This window comes from Idiotropiscis lumnitzeri, chromosome 4 (assembly GCF_059441095.1).
Source record: "Idiotropiscis lumnitzeri isolate Australia: NSW breed Sydney's pygmy pipehorse chromosome 4, RoL_Ilum_1.0, whole genome shotgun sequence".
Taxonomy (NCBI): Eukaryota; Metazoa; Chordata; class Actinopteri; order Syngnathiformes; family Syngnathidae; genus Idiotropiscis; species Idiotropiscis lumnitzeri.
Genome location: NC_142394.1, coordinates 27645074 through 27660821, shown reverse-complemented (window position 1 = coordinate 27660821; position 15748 = coordinate 27645074). Strand labels below are relative to the sequence as shown.

General features: G+C 45.1%; 1 protein-coding gene across 5 annotated transcripts; it reads left to right on the top strand.

Annotated features, from left to right (window-relative positions):
• Positions 1-405: 405 nt before the first annotated feature.
• clcn3 (Cl-/H+ antiporter 3) lies at positions 406-14912 on the top strand. Of its 5 annotated transcripts, XM_088293917.1 has the most exons (15): positions 406-574; positions 2932-3113; positions 5803-5963; positions 6517-6616; positions 7103-7290; positions 7351-7473; positions 8613-8819; positions 8906-8986; positions 9056-9303; positions 9452-9749; positions 9823-10009; positions 10109-10507; positions 11454-11670; positions 11806-11881; positions 14094-14912. In XM_088293917.1, exons 2-15 carry the CDS (start codon positions 2951-2953, stop codon positions 14250-14252), a joined length of 2607 nt encoding a protein of 868 aa, XP_088150043.1. In that variant the 5' UTR covers positions 406-574; positions 2932-2950; the 3' UTR covers positions 14253-14912. The 5 variants fall into 5 exon arrangements, with proteins under 5 accessions (XP_088150043.1, XP_088150045.1, XP_088150044.1 ...); XM_088293919.1 differs by lacking the exon at positions 11806-11881; XM_088293918.1 differs by lacking the exons at positions 406-574; positions 2932-3113 and adding an exon at positions 4214-4592.
• Positions 14913-15748: the final 836 nt, after the last annotated feature.

Here is a 15748-nt window from a genome sequence, read left to right as displayed (position 1 = left end):
CTTGGAATTGCTCCCCTGGTTGTAATCATGTAATTCTCAAAAAGAAGAGATGAGTCTTGTGTGTATTGTGTTGACTCACCATTTGGCTCGGGGGAAGACATGGAGGGGCGAAATTAAAGGTGAACTCCAACGTCAAAGTACATCAATGTCAGATTGCACCATTTTATTTAGTGACAATTAATAATAATAATTACACTCGGCACTGCCAGTGAAATTGGTGGGTGGGGAAAAGAAATAAGCACCAATCAACATGTATCATAAAATAATAAACATTATTTTGAGAACCATAATATTACCTCGAATATTCGGGCAGTGAAGTCATTTCGTGTCATGGTTACTGCCATAAAAAAAAGAAAGAAAGAAAGAAAAAAACGTGCGTGCTTTCAGTCCGAGGCGCAGTCCAGTTGAGTGGTGACGTCATCAAAGAGAAACAGGAAGTGACTATTGCTGACACGGGTACGAGACTGTACGCCAACCGCAGCAATGAAGATGAGCTGGCTGTGCGAACGATTTGTTTAATTCGTGGAGAAACGATGAGCTGTTGCGTCCGGACTGGATTTGAGGCATCGCCAAGGTTGGTTTGCCTCCTCGCTGGCTAGCTTTAGCTAACAGCGAAGGCTAGCTTTAGCACAAAGTCCCCACTGAACACCTCGTTGAGCATTTGAGGTAGCCACGTACAGGTTTAAATAGGTTTATTTATTAATTCATTTTTATTATTGTCTGCTGTTGCGTTAACAGTCAACAATGGGAAAGCTACGAAAGGCTAACAGAGTCGCTGCGCTTTGTTAATGTTACGACGGAGGCAATTTTGTTCGAGCGCAGCAATCCCTCCAAATGTCGACTGGACGCAAGTGAGCCAAGAGCTGTAACGGTACTCCCAAAATCAGGGTTGGGGACCAGGAAGGTGCAGAAACATCTGAAGGCAGTGGGAAGAAGAGTGTGGACTGTCAACGGAAACCAACTTGTCCATATCACTTGCTCTACTTCGTGTAGTAGAGCTGCTGGGATGATCTGTGTGACTCGTGTGTTCGTGCTCTGCCTGTTGATACGCCGCAGGACATGATGCACACATGGCTACATTAAAATACAAATGTAGCCACACTGGGTTAAAAATAACCCAAATTGGTTGAAATGGCTAATGGCACCGCTAATGTGGTTCAAAATTCTACATACTAAACACAAAACCATTTTTCAAAAGAACTTTCCCGTGGATGAGGTTGCCACAGCAAGTCACTCACATATTGGTGCGTTTTTTAAACCAGATGCCATTCCTGACACAACCCACCCATTTTTCATGGTTGGGCCACCCTGCCATGGCCAGGATTTAAACACCTCAGTCGGCGTTGTCACCCGTGGAGCCTTCCAACGTCTTCTAAGAATGTTACAATAAATTTACTTCAACTTCTGTACATATTAAAAAAATGGTGACCAGTTTCAGACCTTCACCGCCCAAATCTCATCTTTCTCCCAATCTCCTGGGTCAAAAATAATCAACCCAACCTTGTGTAAAATTAACCTAATCACTTTAAAATCCACAACTACCCAGTGAGTGAGTTCGGAGAACATACAATGCTCATGTTTAGTCATGAAATACTAATGTGTGCCCTCGAAGGAGCATAAAGGACAGTTGGGTAAGCAAAGCGAGAGCTCCTTCCCTCGAAATGGGGCAGCGGACTACACGGGTAAGATTAGAGCTGGTAACACAATGTCCTTAGTCAAATAATGCGTTGCGTATAAGTAACTCAGCATTAACGGGCCCTTTTGGACCCAACGTTGGGTTAGCCCTAACAAACAATTTGGGTTACTTTTAACCCAGCAGTTTTAAGAGTGCACTGTCGCTACATTTGTTTTTTTAATGGCGCCATGCCATGTGTGCATCATTTCCTGTAACATGCCAGCAGGCAGAGCAGGAATATACTAGTCACACAGGTCATTCCAGGTCGTGTACACCAAGTCGTAGTTAGGCTAGTTAGGCTAGGGATGAGCTACAAAGACATTTGCAAAAATGTGGCATTGTTGGCTATTGATGAGAGTATTATATTTTGTAACCTGCTTTATGTAGAACGTCATGTGACCGAACCCATAAAACGTTAGTGGACTTCCGGTGTATGCTGCAGTAAATGCAGCGATTAACTAGTTTATAACTACTAGCTGATGTCATGGCGGTTTGAACCCGAACATGCTCAAATTGATTTCTTTGGCGCCTCTTGCATCATACAGTCTGCAAGGGATGATTAACAGTTTTACGGATTTGTAATTTTATTGGACATTGATACTTTGTGCGAGTGTGTGCGTGCCTGCCCAGGTGCGTGAAAAGCCTTCTTGGATATGACTTTGTGGGCAAATAAATAAATAAGTAAATTAAAAAAAAAAAAAAATATATATATATATTATTTTTTAATTATTATTATTTTATTTTTTAATCGTGGTCCCCCCCAATAAGCTTAAAATTACGTGATTGGTCCAATTTTTAATTATGTGATCCGGACATCCCTTGTTAGTTTTTATTTTGTGTTGACATTTGTTGTTCAACTTGGCACAATTGTTCATTTTATTCGTTTTTATTTTGTCCGAAATTGTTTAGTTTCAGTTTTTTAGTTTTGGTGTTAGTTTTTTAAAGATATATGGAGCATTTGTCGAGTGCGAGATAAAAAAAATTGTCGCGAGGTATTGTGTCATAAACATAGATTAACTACAATTCTCAAAAGACTATTCGATGTTCTCTCTTCTGCGCGGATGTATATGGAAATAAATCAATTTAAAATGAGCCCTGAACGCTCACTTATGACATTCATTGAAACATAAATGCAAGAAAATAACCTGTTGGGAGCATTTCTTGCTATGTAATCGTAACGGTTGGTGGCTTGATCATGCCTGCCGAGTGCGGTGGCGCCGATGCAACGCGTTCTCACTGCGCTGTTTGTCACCCAGGGCACGGCTGCTTTGCTAAATGGAGTCGGAGCAGCTGTACCACAGAGGCTACTCCAGGAACAGCTACAACAGCATCGCCAGTGCGAGCAGCGACGAGGAGCTGCTTGATGGAGCTGGCATCGTCATGGACTTCCACACCACCGAGGACGACAACCTGCTCGACGGGGACGCTTCCTCCCCAGGTAGGGAGCACCTGCACTCACGCCATCGTCATCGCAATCAGCGCCAGACATTCTTATCATCGAGCAGGCCTGTCTTTTATTCCAAATTCTCTTGCACCTCCACTCTACAAACTTGGGGCTGGTCAACGAGTACTTGGTTACGTGCAGGAGTTACTGTGGTCACCGAAGACCACGTAAGTAACCCGCAGGCCCGTTTTGGTAATCGATTGTGATTTCCTAGGATTGTTGAAGAACTTATTTGCAGAATGTAAACACTTGTTGGAATGTATGAGTAGACTCTGGTGCATATTGGATATTTAGCTGTTTCCTTGTTAAAATATTTTCTAATTACTGAGAAAGCGCAAACATGAATATCATTATCAATATTAACGCGTAATGAAAGGTACGGAAAGAGCAAGTTTGTTCTTTGTTCAGAAGAGCGTTTCAAACTGGCAGCCCTTTGTTTTAATCAGTAGCCAGAAAGTAGCTCTCTATGAAGTAGCTCGCTTTTTCCAAATGGTCGGCGACCTTTGGTTTAGTGTGTTTGTTTATTGGTCCACGGGTCACCACATGACACTTGGGAGTTTTCAGTCACACTTAGCGAGCGAGTGTAAGTTTGTGCATGACGGCCAGGAGAGACTGTGTGAGAGAAAGGGAGTGAGCGAGCGAGTAAGAGTTGGCGTGCGAGCGTGCGTGCGAGCGAGCGAGTGAGTGTGTGAGCAATGACAAGTGGTAAAATGGCCGCCTCCCGCGATGGATCAAATTGGGTGGATTATGATGCTTCATTCATTTTCCACAAACAAACATTTATCAGAATGTTGTGCTTAGACTAGTGGGGGTGCAAATAACATATTATTTTTATGGGCATGCACAATTGTGCACTTGCATGAATTGATGTTAAAGTGTCTTCAGGTTCGCATTGCCACCATCACCTGACCAAACCAAAAAAAAAAAAAACAGGTGACGTTCCAATATATATAATTATATGGAAATTGCTTTCAGCGTTGGTAGTTACTTATTTGTTTAGTCATGGTCTTATTTATTTATATTTTTTGGGGAGTGGGGAGGGGGGGGGTTGAGTCTCTCCGGTCCTTTTTGCCTACAGTGGGTCTCCAACCGCCCCCGCGAGCGGGCTGTGAGTGTCGGTTTGTGTGTGATGATGTCATCAGCCTTGAAGTCAGCTGCTGCAGTGGAGAGAGAGGGCGCGCGAGAAGGGAGGGTTAGTGCGAGGCGAAACACGCACACACACTCACAGCCTCGCTGTGTCACTGCCTTGTGCAGCCCTGCTCGCCTTTCTCGAGCAAAAATGGCAGCAGCCGAAACACGCACGCGCACCTCCCGCGGTGCGCAGTGAAGCCTAGCTTAGCTTCTTTTCCGCTAGCCTAGCCTCAGCTCGCCGACTGTCCATCAACATGGAGGAGGAGGACACGGGCGCCGATCCCTATTTGCCTTACGACGGGGGAGGGGACACCATCCCCCTGCGGGAGATCCCACGACGAGGTACGGGTCGCAGCTCGGGCCTTTGACGCGCCGTTGCTATTGACGACGCGGCGCGACGGTGCAAGGATAATACGATTAAGTGAGGGAGGCCATTTGAGCCGTGTCGGCCGCAGCTCGGCGCTTGACGTCTGTCGTGCGACATACGTGTACTGTATGTTCATGTGTCCAAATAGATCGAGAGTACGGGCATGACCCCCGTTGGGTGACACGGATACAGTCGCGGTGGTCATGCTCAAACGGGCCCTCTTATCCTCCATCATGATTTTGGCTGCAGATGTGTGCAACAGTTTCATTCAGCACGTTTAATTTGGATCTTTCTCCATCACGTAATGAATCGTCGTGATTGTGATTCCAATTTGCTTTTGGACTGATTGCCGTGGCAGCCTTTGAATATGTCGTCGCGTGAAATACGAGGAAATGCTCAGTGACCAACCTACTAACTGTTTGAGTGTGTGTGCGTATGAAATGCCGCAAGAGGGCACGTCACAAGCCACATTTATCGCAGGGCTTGTGGCAACATTAGCTTTATAAAAACTTCAAACAACAAACACACCTGGAGGCAACACCTGCTAACTCAAAGTCAGTTTTGTAGACCGTCTGCATGGCTGACTCAACATAATTCCGCGTGAATGACATCCTTCTCCATGCTCTCATCAAGATGCAATGTCTCAAAGTATATATGTTGATCATATTTATTATCCCTCCCCGCAAAGCCGTCAAAAATGTGCGACGGCAAGTGCCATGCGGTGTTGTGGGCGGAGTCTTGTGTTGCTTTCCCGCTGGCTTTGCTGCTTTTCGTACGCCGAGTGAGCACAGACAAATGAGTGTGACTCAGTGGTGGCCTACTTGGATTTAGCGTCCCTCGCTCACATGGCTTCCTCGTTGTTTCTTCAGCTGGCTTCACACAGCAACGCTACACTTGAGGGGTGGGCGCCCACATTGAGGCGATCGCGGTCATTTTGTGTGACGGCTGAGCGAGCAGATAATTGTTCTGCTAAATCTCTCAAATCTGATTTTGCTTTCATGGCTGGACGTCGCCATTACGAGTCGAGGCCTTTGTGGTACTTTAAAGTCTCAGGCTGATGTGGCAACCAGGTTGGGACCGTTTCCAAAGAGATCAAATCGGCCCGCTGACTGATCGGTCGGGCCTTAATTATTAGGATTAAAAAAAAATAAAAAAAATGACATTTGGAGTCTCTCCGTCTTGCAGGTTCCAACTACGCCATGTCGAATGGGGGCGGGGCCCCCAGCAGCTCCACCCACCTGCTGGACTTCTTAGAGGAGCCCATCCCAGGCGTGGGCACCTATGACGACTTCCACACCATCGACTGGGTGCGCGAGAAGTGCAAGGACCGTGAACGGCACCGGAAGGTAATGAATGACCAGTTCAACCAGTACCAACAGGAAATATCGAGGAGCGTTTAATCTGGGATTTGCAACTTTTGGGACCGCCGCCCTTTAAACAAATATTGATATACGTTTGAATATTATGTGATGCCATGTTTCCCAACACGATGCACCGCCAAACCAAAATGGTACTAAAAGTGGGAGCGTGATCTGCGAGTAACCCGAATCACTTCAGGTTCCTCCTTTTTGAAATGAAGAGAAATGGCTTCAGTCCGCTCCACCTCGGGCTGTCACAAACAAATCTTTTTCAAAACTAATATCCGATGAATTATTTTGATTGATTCCTTGGGGAGTAGTAAAGTATTTCCCGTACTTTTTAAAATCCAATTTTCCTTAATCTTGTTTTTGTTCTTTTTGTCATTTTTGTAAGCTGCTTTTTATTTCTTGACTTTTCTTTTTAAATGACTTACTTTTTTTTTTCTTGTAACTTTTTTGTTTCTAAAGACTTTTTAAAATGCGTATAAATGATTTTTAGTATTTGTAATTTGGAATCCTTCTCCCAATGTTGTGCGCGCAGATCAACAGCAAGAAGAAGGAGTCTGCGTGGGAGTTCACCAAGAGTCTGTACGATGCCTGGTCTGGATGGCTTGTTGTGACGCTCACAGGCTTGGCCTCTGGTAATCACTTTTTTAAAAATTTTAAAAATAATTCAACCCTGCCTACCAAAAGGACCAGCACCGAACTACTATCGTACACGTCGTCACACATTTCAAGAAAGAATATCAAACACAGATTGATATTCCTTTTGGATTATTTATTTTATTTTATTTTTATTTTTATTTTATTTTATTATTTTTATTTATTTATTTATTTATATTTTTTTATTTATTGATTGATTTATTTTTACTATAGTGTGTAACAACACAGACAAAGAATTGACAGTAAGCCAACTGGAGTCAGTATTTGAATTATTCAACACAAAACCACATTCACGTGAGGCTCATCAGTCGTACCAGCAAGCACGCTAGGCTAAATAATTAGCGAGCACAAAGTGACATGCCCATTGGCCACGATAAATTGACACCATCTGTCGTCCGTGCGACGAAGCCAAAGTAATGCTTGTCGACGCCGCGTCATCTTTGGTCTCCTTGGCCCTCTGGCAGGCGCGCTGGCCGGCCTGATCGACATCGCCGCCGACTGGATGAACGACCTGAAGGAGGGCGTGTGCCTGAGCGCCATGTGGTTCAACCACGAGCAGTGCTGCTGGACGTCCAACGAGACCACGTTCGCCGAGAGGGACAAGTGTCCCCAGTGGAAGAGCTGGGCCGAGCTCATCCTGGGCCAGGCCGAGGTGAGTTGCGGAGGGACGTCCCGTTTGAGATTGTCTTTCTAACTTTGCTCCCCGGCGCAGGGTCCCGGCTCGTACATCATGAACTACTTCATGTATATCTACTGGGCGCTGTCCTTCGCCTTCCTCGCCGTGTGTCTCGTCAAAGTGTTTGCTCCATACGCCTGCGGATCGGGAATTCCGGAGGTAAAGGCAAAATGGACATCGCACAGCTTTTTTGGTTCCGAACTGGCGTCGGCCCAAGTCATATGTAAAATCGACACGTGCTTAGCGGCCCGCCACTGCAAAATGACAAAAATGTCAAATGTAAAAACATTTAAAAAAAAAAAAAAATGAAAATGCTTTTAAATAATTGATAACCAAGTGAAACTACAGCTTGCGTTTATAAACCTAACTCTTATTCCAGCAAAAATTATCTTTGTTTTTGTCTTGGTCAGTTCGTTTCGTATACGAGCGAGCTTTCGGGCTTCGTTTTAAATGTATTAATTTTCGTCTGTATGTCCACATGGAAGAAGGAATCGTCGTAATTAGTGACCTGCTTTTGTCGTCTTGCACTCAACTCTACTCCATCTTTAAAAAAAAAAAACTAATACAAAAACTAACAAAAATTCCCAAAATTAAAAATTAGGTTTAAGGTGGACTTTATACCATAATTTTGACCTAAAGCTTATTCGAAACCGTTACAAATAATAAAAAAAAATAAAAATAAAAAAAATCCTGACTTCTAACTGAATTTTAAAAAAGTCAAAGCAAAACTGAAAACAAGCTTTCATGCAAAATCCCAAAGTATTCTCACCCTGATTGACAGTAGATCAAGTTTGGAGTATCGAGAAGAACAAAAAAAAAAGAAACCCCTCAAATGGGTGAAATTAGGTTTATTTAAAAAAATTTTTTTTTATGAAAACCCACCATTTTAAATGGCTTTAAATCATAATTTTTCATTTTAATCTTTGTCTTCTGTCAGATCCTCAAAGTATTTGCTTGCCTATTTTTTTTAATACGACAAATGATTTTTTATATGTTGAAGTCATTTTGTTCTTCTTCTCCTACAAATTATTTTGGCACTGAAGCATTTTTTAAAAGCCAAAATAATTAACCAGATGACACTTTTACACCCTCTATAGAGAGAGAATATATTGTATATTTTTTGAATAGTTTTAAAAACACATGATTTAAACATAAACTTAATTACCTGATACAATACAACAATCTATATTCCTTATTGCCTGTTGTCACTCATTGAAATGCAGCAACACACGACACAACATACTTAAGAAGGCAAAAAAAAAATGGGAACGAGGCTCCGTTGTTCGTCCGCCCCTCAGATCAAGACCATCCTGAGCGGGTTCATCATCCGGGGCTACCTGGGCAAGTGGACCCTGATGATCAAAACCATCACGTTGGTGCTGGCGGTGGCGTCGGGCCTGAGTCTCGGAAAGGAGGGCCCGCTGGTCCACGTGGCGTGCTGCTGCGGGAACATCTTCTCGTACCTCTTCCCCAAGTACAGCAAGAACGAGGCCAAGAAGCGAGAGGTGCGCGCCGCCGAACCTGTCGCCATCTTTCTTTTTTTTTTTTTGCGGCGTTTTTTCCACTCACGCCCGCGCTTCGTCTCGCTCAGGTTCTTTCTGCCGCGTCGGCAGCCGGCGTGTCGGTGGCGTTCGGCGCTCCCATCGGCGGCGTTCTCTTCAGCCTGGAAGAGGTGATCGTGACGTTATCGGAGGTGCGCTGGCAGGATAACACCTGACACCCTCTTCTGTCTCCCCTCCAGGTGAGCTACTACTTCCCTCTCAAGACGCTGTGGCGCTCCTTTTTCGCCGCCCTGGTGGCCGCCTTTGTCCTGCGTTCCATTAACCCGTTTGGAAACAGCCGCCTGGTGCTGTTCTACGTGGAGTACCACACGCCCTGGTACCTGTTCGAGCTCATCCCTTTCATCCTCCTGGGAGTTTTCGGGGGCCTGTGGGGCGCCTTCTTCATCCGAGCCAACATCGCTTGGTGTCGGCGACGGAAGTCAACCCGCTTCGGCAAGTGCTTCGGCTATCCGAGGTCCAATTTGCAAATACGGTCGAGGTTCATTTTGTAGTCGTACCCCTCGCAAAAGTTCAGTGGGACACATTTGGTTTGTAACGTGCCGTGTCAAAGGGCGTCCGTTATTCCCAAATGTAACCTCAGGTAAGTACCCGGTTTTGGAGGTGATCCTGGTGGCGGCGATCACGGCCGTCGTGGCGTTCCCCAACCCTTACACGCGCCAGAACACCAGCGAGCTGATAAAGGAGCTCTTCACCGACTGCGGCCCGCTGGAGTCCTCGCAGCTTTGCCAGTACCGCAGCCAGATGAACGGCAGCAAAGCTTTTACGGACAACCCCAACCGTCCCGCCGGGCCCGGCGTCTACGCCGCCATGTGGCAGCTCTGCCTCGCGCTCGTCTTTAAAATCATCATGACCATCTTCACGTTCGGCCTCAAGGTGAGCCCGCGTTTGGATGTTTGTGTGATCCTGGTTTGACGCGCCAGCGAATCAGCGACGCTGCCCCATCCAGGTTCCGTCTGGTTTGTTCATTCCCAGCATGGCCATCGGGGCCATCGCTGGGCGGATCGTCGGCATTGCTGTGGAGCAGCTGGCCTACTACCATCACGACTGGTTCCTGTTCAAAGAGTGGTGTGAGGTTGGCGCCGACTGCATCACGCCGGGGCTCTACGCCATGGTGGGCGCCGCGGCCTGCCTCGGTGAGTCTACGGACGGTGGAGGCTGAAAAATGGGTGAAAAAAAACCCCACCATTTTGAAAACTTGTTGAAGATCGCTTTCGTTTTGTCGCCCCCTTCAGGCGGCGTGACCCGTATGACCGTCTCCTTGGTCGTCATCGTCTTTGAGCTGACCGGCGGCCTTGAGTACATCGTGCCCCTCATGGCCGCCGTCATGACCAGCAAATGGGTGGGCGACGCTTTTGGCCGCGAGGGCATCTACGAGGCCCACATCCGTCTCAACGGGTACCCCTTCCTGGATGCCAAGGAGGAATTCACGCACACCACGCTGGCCCGGGAGGTGATGCGGCCGCGCCGCTGCGACCCGCCGCTGGCCGTGCTGACGCAGGATGACCTGACCGTGGAGGACCTGCAGGGCGTCATCAACGAAACCAGCTACAACGGATTTCCCGTCATCGTGTCCAAGGAGTCCCAGCGGCTCGTGGGTTTCGCGCTGCGCAGGGATATCACCATCGCCATAGGTCAGTCGTCCCATTCGCCCATCGCACGTTTCGGCCCGCCGTGTATCCTCATGACACGGCGGTAACTTGACTTCCGTGTGGCATCGCAAGACATTGTTAGGTCGTCATTTTGTTGGGCAAAATCTGAATCAGATACGTTAATTAAAATGAAAGAGATAGCAACAATCGCCAGTGCTTGTTTCATCATTTTTTGAAGATGACAAAATGAAAACTGAAATTACTTTAATAATAGAAAAAAAAACAAATTCTAGCAGAAATTCCCTACTTCTTTTGTGTTTGTCAATCATCATACGTGAGCATGCGAACTTCATTTTAAACGTATTTATTACATTATTGCTGTTCGTCATTTACAGAAGCGAGTCATTCGAGAGGGCTACTTTATTTATTTATTTATTTTTATTTTTTTTACACATTTTTTTTAATGTTGAGCGCAACAGAAACTCCAAATAGAAACAAAAATGACAACAAAACTAAAGCAAACCAACAAAGCAGGTCTTAATTAAAAGTCAAAAAGAATAAATAAAATACAACAAATGATTCTGGGATAGGCTTCAGGACGCGAGAAGCATCGCAGATTTTACCTGGATATTCTTTTAGAACTATTCTATAAAATAAAAATGACTTTTACTTTTTGGCCCCTTCAAAAATCTGAATTCCAAGCCGATTATTCGATTGTTTTACAAAACTCGATTGAACTTTCTAGCAGAGAGGAAGGAAAGAAAAAGCATGAGATGATCATCTGACCAATTTGATTTTGTTTTCTTTTCCAAGAGATGAATGATGTGTTTAGTCACAAAATAAGTCACGTTCCGACTGCCAAATAAAAATATGACCAAGAAAAAGTTCAACTGCTTAAGAATGAAAACTAGACCTTCAAAACATTTCCTGTTTGAACATCCCTTTGCTTGAATCTTAAGACGCCTCCTCCCCTTTCCCACCGTGACAGAAAACGCTCGGCGCAAACAGGAGGGCATCATGTTGAACTCGCGGGTGTACTTCACCCAGCACGCCCCCACCCTGCCCGCCGACAGCCCCCGCCCCCTCAAGCTGCGCTCCATCCTCGACATGAGCCCCTTCACCGTCACCGACCACACCCCCATGGAGATTGTGGTGGACATCTTCCGGAAGCTCGGCCTGCGACAGTGCCTGGTCACTCACAACGGGTGAGTGCCCAAAATGGAGGACGCCGCGCTCTGATTGCGCCGCCCCCCCCCCCCGAGGGAAACTCCAAAGTGGTCCTGTGTTGTTCTGTATTTTGCTCGGGGGCCAGTTGTGCGAGTAACGGGTGTGTGTTGCAGGATTGTGTTGGGCATCATCACTAAGAAGAATATTTTAGAGCATCTGGAGGAGCTCAAGGAGCACACGGAGCCGCTGGTGACTTGCCAACACACCGACCCGCCCGACCCTTTAGGGAGGAATGCATGAAACGTGATGTGGGGGGAAACAAAAAACGAGTGGTGGCCTTAACCTCCTGCTTTCACTTCCTGGTGGGGGGGGGGGGGGGGGGGGTGTTCGTTAGGGAGGTTTGTAACGTTAAAGCAGTAGCAAAGAGCTGGAACGCTAGATTTGCCGCATCATGGCAGCCACAGCCAAGAGTCGTCGCCATAGATTAGCCATGTTGACTTGCCACGTTCTCGCAGATGTTGCAAATATTCCAACGCTGTAGATTTTTTTGCGTTAACGGTAGATTTAATCCTATCGTAGCAACCGTAACTAAGGGCCATTGACGTAGATTTGCGATGACTGTAATAGCAAAAAGCCGTAACTTGTGTTGCCGATTAATTGTGAGATGTTGCTGAGACGGGCCTATTTGTTGCCATTGCGTGATGACGGCAGGGCTTAATTTGGCGACATGGGAAATAACGTCTCACATTGACTGGCCATGTTAGCAGGACGTGATTTGAACTTTGTTCATTGAGTTGAATTAGTTGATTTGTTGTCGTTGAACTGCAGTATTTAAACCAATGGTCCTCAATTTTCCCATCAATTACCAGCTAAAAAAAAAACTCCCACGTGTTGCCAATATTATCGTAAGCCACTGTAACGTAATACACGTATAGGAAACCAAAAAAAAAAAAAAAGGATTGACTTCAATAATGAGTCAAGACAACTGCAATGTGTTGCATAGAAAAGTCTACCTACAGAAAATGTTTCAAACACTAATGAAAAATTAATTCCATAAAGATTGATCTTAAAAGCCATTTTGAGCGAGTTTCCTTTTAGCCCGCGTCGTTGAGAGTGAACGTGTGTTCATTTTAGCCGATGGTTGACGAAAAGTAGCCGCGTTTCTTGCTTGGTGCTTTTTGGAGCAAAAAGCTTGCTAGGATGACGAGTGCCATTAATGACTGACAATTCTTCTGGCGTGTGTGTGTTTGTTTGTTTTCTTAAACCTTCCTGCTCTTGGTTCCACAATGGATGTCATCGGACCCGTCGCCGTAACGACCACCTGGCGAGTCGTATACGTTTGAGTCCCACTCTCTTCCCGGCTGTGGTGTTAGCTAGTGCTTGTGTGCGACCATCCATGCAGGAACCCCTGTTGAATCCCAATCGACTGAATTCTGTCACCACTTAAGCTAACACCTACGCTAAAATGCTAATAGAACTGCTAGAAAATGAGTACAGCCTATGTTCCGCGTATTAGCACATCTTTATCTTTAGTATGTGGTAATTAATAGTCGAACTTGACCTTTGCATATTTCTCGTGTAATCATTATACCAAACAAGCACATGCTAAACTAAACTTGCTCGTTTGATTTTGAATTAGCGCATTTACAAGCCGCGTTAGCGAGCTAGCATTGCTCAGATAATAGATTGATTAGCGTTGTCTGTTTTCGCACTAGAACGTTCACATTAGCATGCTAGCTAGGCTAATATGTGAGTAACAATTTCACAATTAGAAAACTGCATTTATTTGCCCATTAGCATTAGCATGTACGCAATCTAATCAAACTGGAACCCACTTGTCAATTTGATGCACAGCTAAGGTTGCTAATTTTGTTTTCGGTTTTCACATTTGTGGGCCGCGTTGTGATTAGCTTTAGCAAACTAGCATTGACATGTTAGCATCAGCATGTTAAGCCAGTCACTAAGCCGATATGTGACCAACAACTTTAAAATTAGGAACATTGCATACGCTAGCATTAGCTTGTACTCAGTCTCATCGAAGTGAATCAATTATTTTTAGGTCATCACATTAACAGTTTCCATTTTAATTAGTGTTGAAAAGACAACATTAGCACGTTAACATTAGCTTGTTTAGCCTATTGCCAGGGTCATTTACGACAAGCCGCTTGAAAATGAGAAACGTTGCATAAGTACGCAAACGCATCCAACTGAAATCGTGACCAGTGAAGGCTCTCCTTGGCCACAAGGGGGACACTTTTATTTTTCTGGGTTTCTTCCTTGAAGCAGCTGCTGTCTGTTGTGGGTACTGGTCACTTTTATCTGCTTCCTTTTACTGCAGCTGAACCACCCCCCCCCCCCCCCCCCCGGTTTGTAGACTGTCACGTTGACAACGTCCCCAAGATGCATTGGCATTGACGAAGTCGCATTTGCAACGCAGACTAATTCTTGCTCTGTCTCGCAGGCGGCTTCTCGGCATCATCACAAAAAAGGATATCCTGCGTCACATGGCTCAAATGGCAAATCAAGACCCAGAGTCCATCATGTTCAACTGATCCGATCCTTTCAGGACGAGGATGAGGACGAGGAAGTAATTTGCCTCTTGGACGACGCCGATCGTTGACATTCAGGCCTTGTTTTCCCACAGTTTACCATTTTGTGCACTTCATCCACTCGAGTTGATTTGATGGCTGGTGACAAAATGGTGGGCCGACTTGTCGCTCCCTCCCGAATTAACGTTGCAGGAGTTCCACACGGCGCTATCTGGTGTCCCAGATTTTTTTTTGTTCACTGATCCCTCCATCGTTGTGAAGTTCCCAAAAAAAAACAACACATCTGTGAAGTGATGATGTGCAATTTACTTTCCACTACTGCTACTTTTACCATTTGGCGTCACTTTAACTGAGAAGACTTGGAAAGACACCGGTCGGCTCCAGCTCACCCTTGACCTAGTGCTCACGAAAAATCAGTCAATGGATGGACTTTTAACGGCAAATCAGCTCACCCCGTGTGCATTTTAGCGCAGAGGCTTCAGAGCCGAGAATAATTTTGTCACAACAAAATGTGAAAAAAGAAACGTTGCTTTGTGCTCCCTTTTGCCTCACAAACTGATTCACAATGTCGACGCACGTGGCCGCGTCCGTCCGTCCGTCCGTCCTGCTGAGGTCCGGCGTCGACCCATCTTGTTTTCTTAATTTATGAAGTTGTGCAACGTTGTGATCTTTGCTTTCTTTGATTGTACATTTGAAACATGAAGGTTCATTAAATTTGGATTGAAATTTCACATTTGTAATTTCACTTTTTCTGGAAAAGGCAGAATAAAATGCAAAGACAAGATTTTCTTTTTTTGATTGGGGGAGGACATTTTATTGGAGGGCCATATTGGCCAGCCCTAAAGTGAAATGAGAGATCATCGCTTGTATTCACTTAGAAAAGGCATCAGGAGAGCACCGAGTAGCAGAGAAGAGAAGCTCCATCGAAATGTCCCACAGGGCGCAGCATCAGACCAGCTCAGTGATGGAACAGGAAAACAAAAAAATGGCCGTGGGAAAACAAACGTTATCATTCGTTCTGTCAATTCACCAACAAATTCAAGATTGACAGATTTTTCACCAACAAAGCAGTCGACACAACGAAGCCAAGTGAGCCTTGGTTTAAAAAAACAACATTTTTGGAAAACTAAGTGCGTCCGACTATGTCGCGGCTGTGTCGCTCGTGTGGCGAACGCGTCATGTATCTGCTCTAAAAATCAAGAATAAGCTTCAATTGTGAATTCTGACAAGTATCAGTAGAACGAAACAAGAACAAGTATTAAGAGGAAAAGACCACAAGGGCACTGGGAAGCTACACCACTTGAAAAAAAAAACGGAAAAAGTGCTCGCGAGTTCCAGTAACATTTTTCACCGAAACCAAAAAACGGAAATTAAAGAATAAATGATCAGAACCAAGAGGAGGAACTTAGATCAAAAGTATTATTAAATATTTAATCATCAATAGTGCTGAGTTCGAGATCCACACAATGTTCTGAAAATCTTTTTTTTTCAAATCAATTTAGCTTTACGAAAGGCCAATAATTAAGAAATACTTCCATTACAATGTGAGTAAGTAAAACTGTCACGA

Coding starts and splice junctions, on each gene's coding strand:
- clcn3 (XM_088293917.1), top strand. CDS start 2,951: ATGGAGTCGGAGCAGCTGTACCACAGAGGCTACTCCAGGAACAGCTAC. Junction 9,304..9,451: donor CGGCGACGGAAGTCAACCCG/CTTCGGCAAGTG, acceptor CCCAAATGTAAC/CTCAGGTAAGTACCCGGTTT. Junction 10,010..10,108: donor GGGCGCCGCGGCCTGCCTCG/GTGAGTCTACGG, acceptor CGCCCCCTTCAG/GCGGCGTGACCCGTATGACC.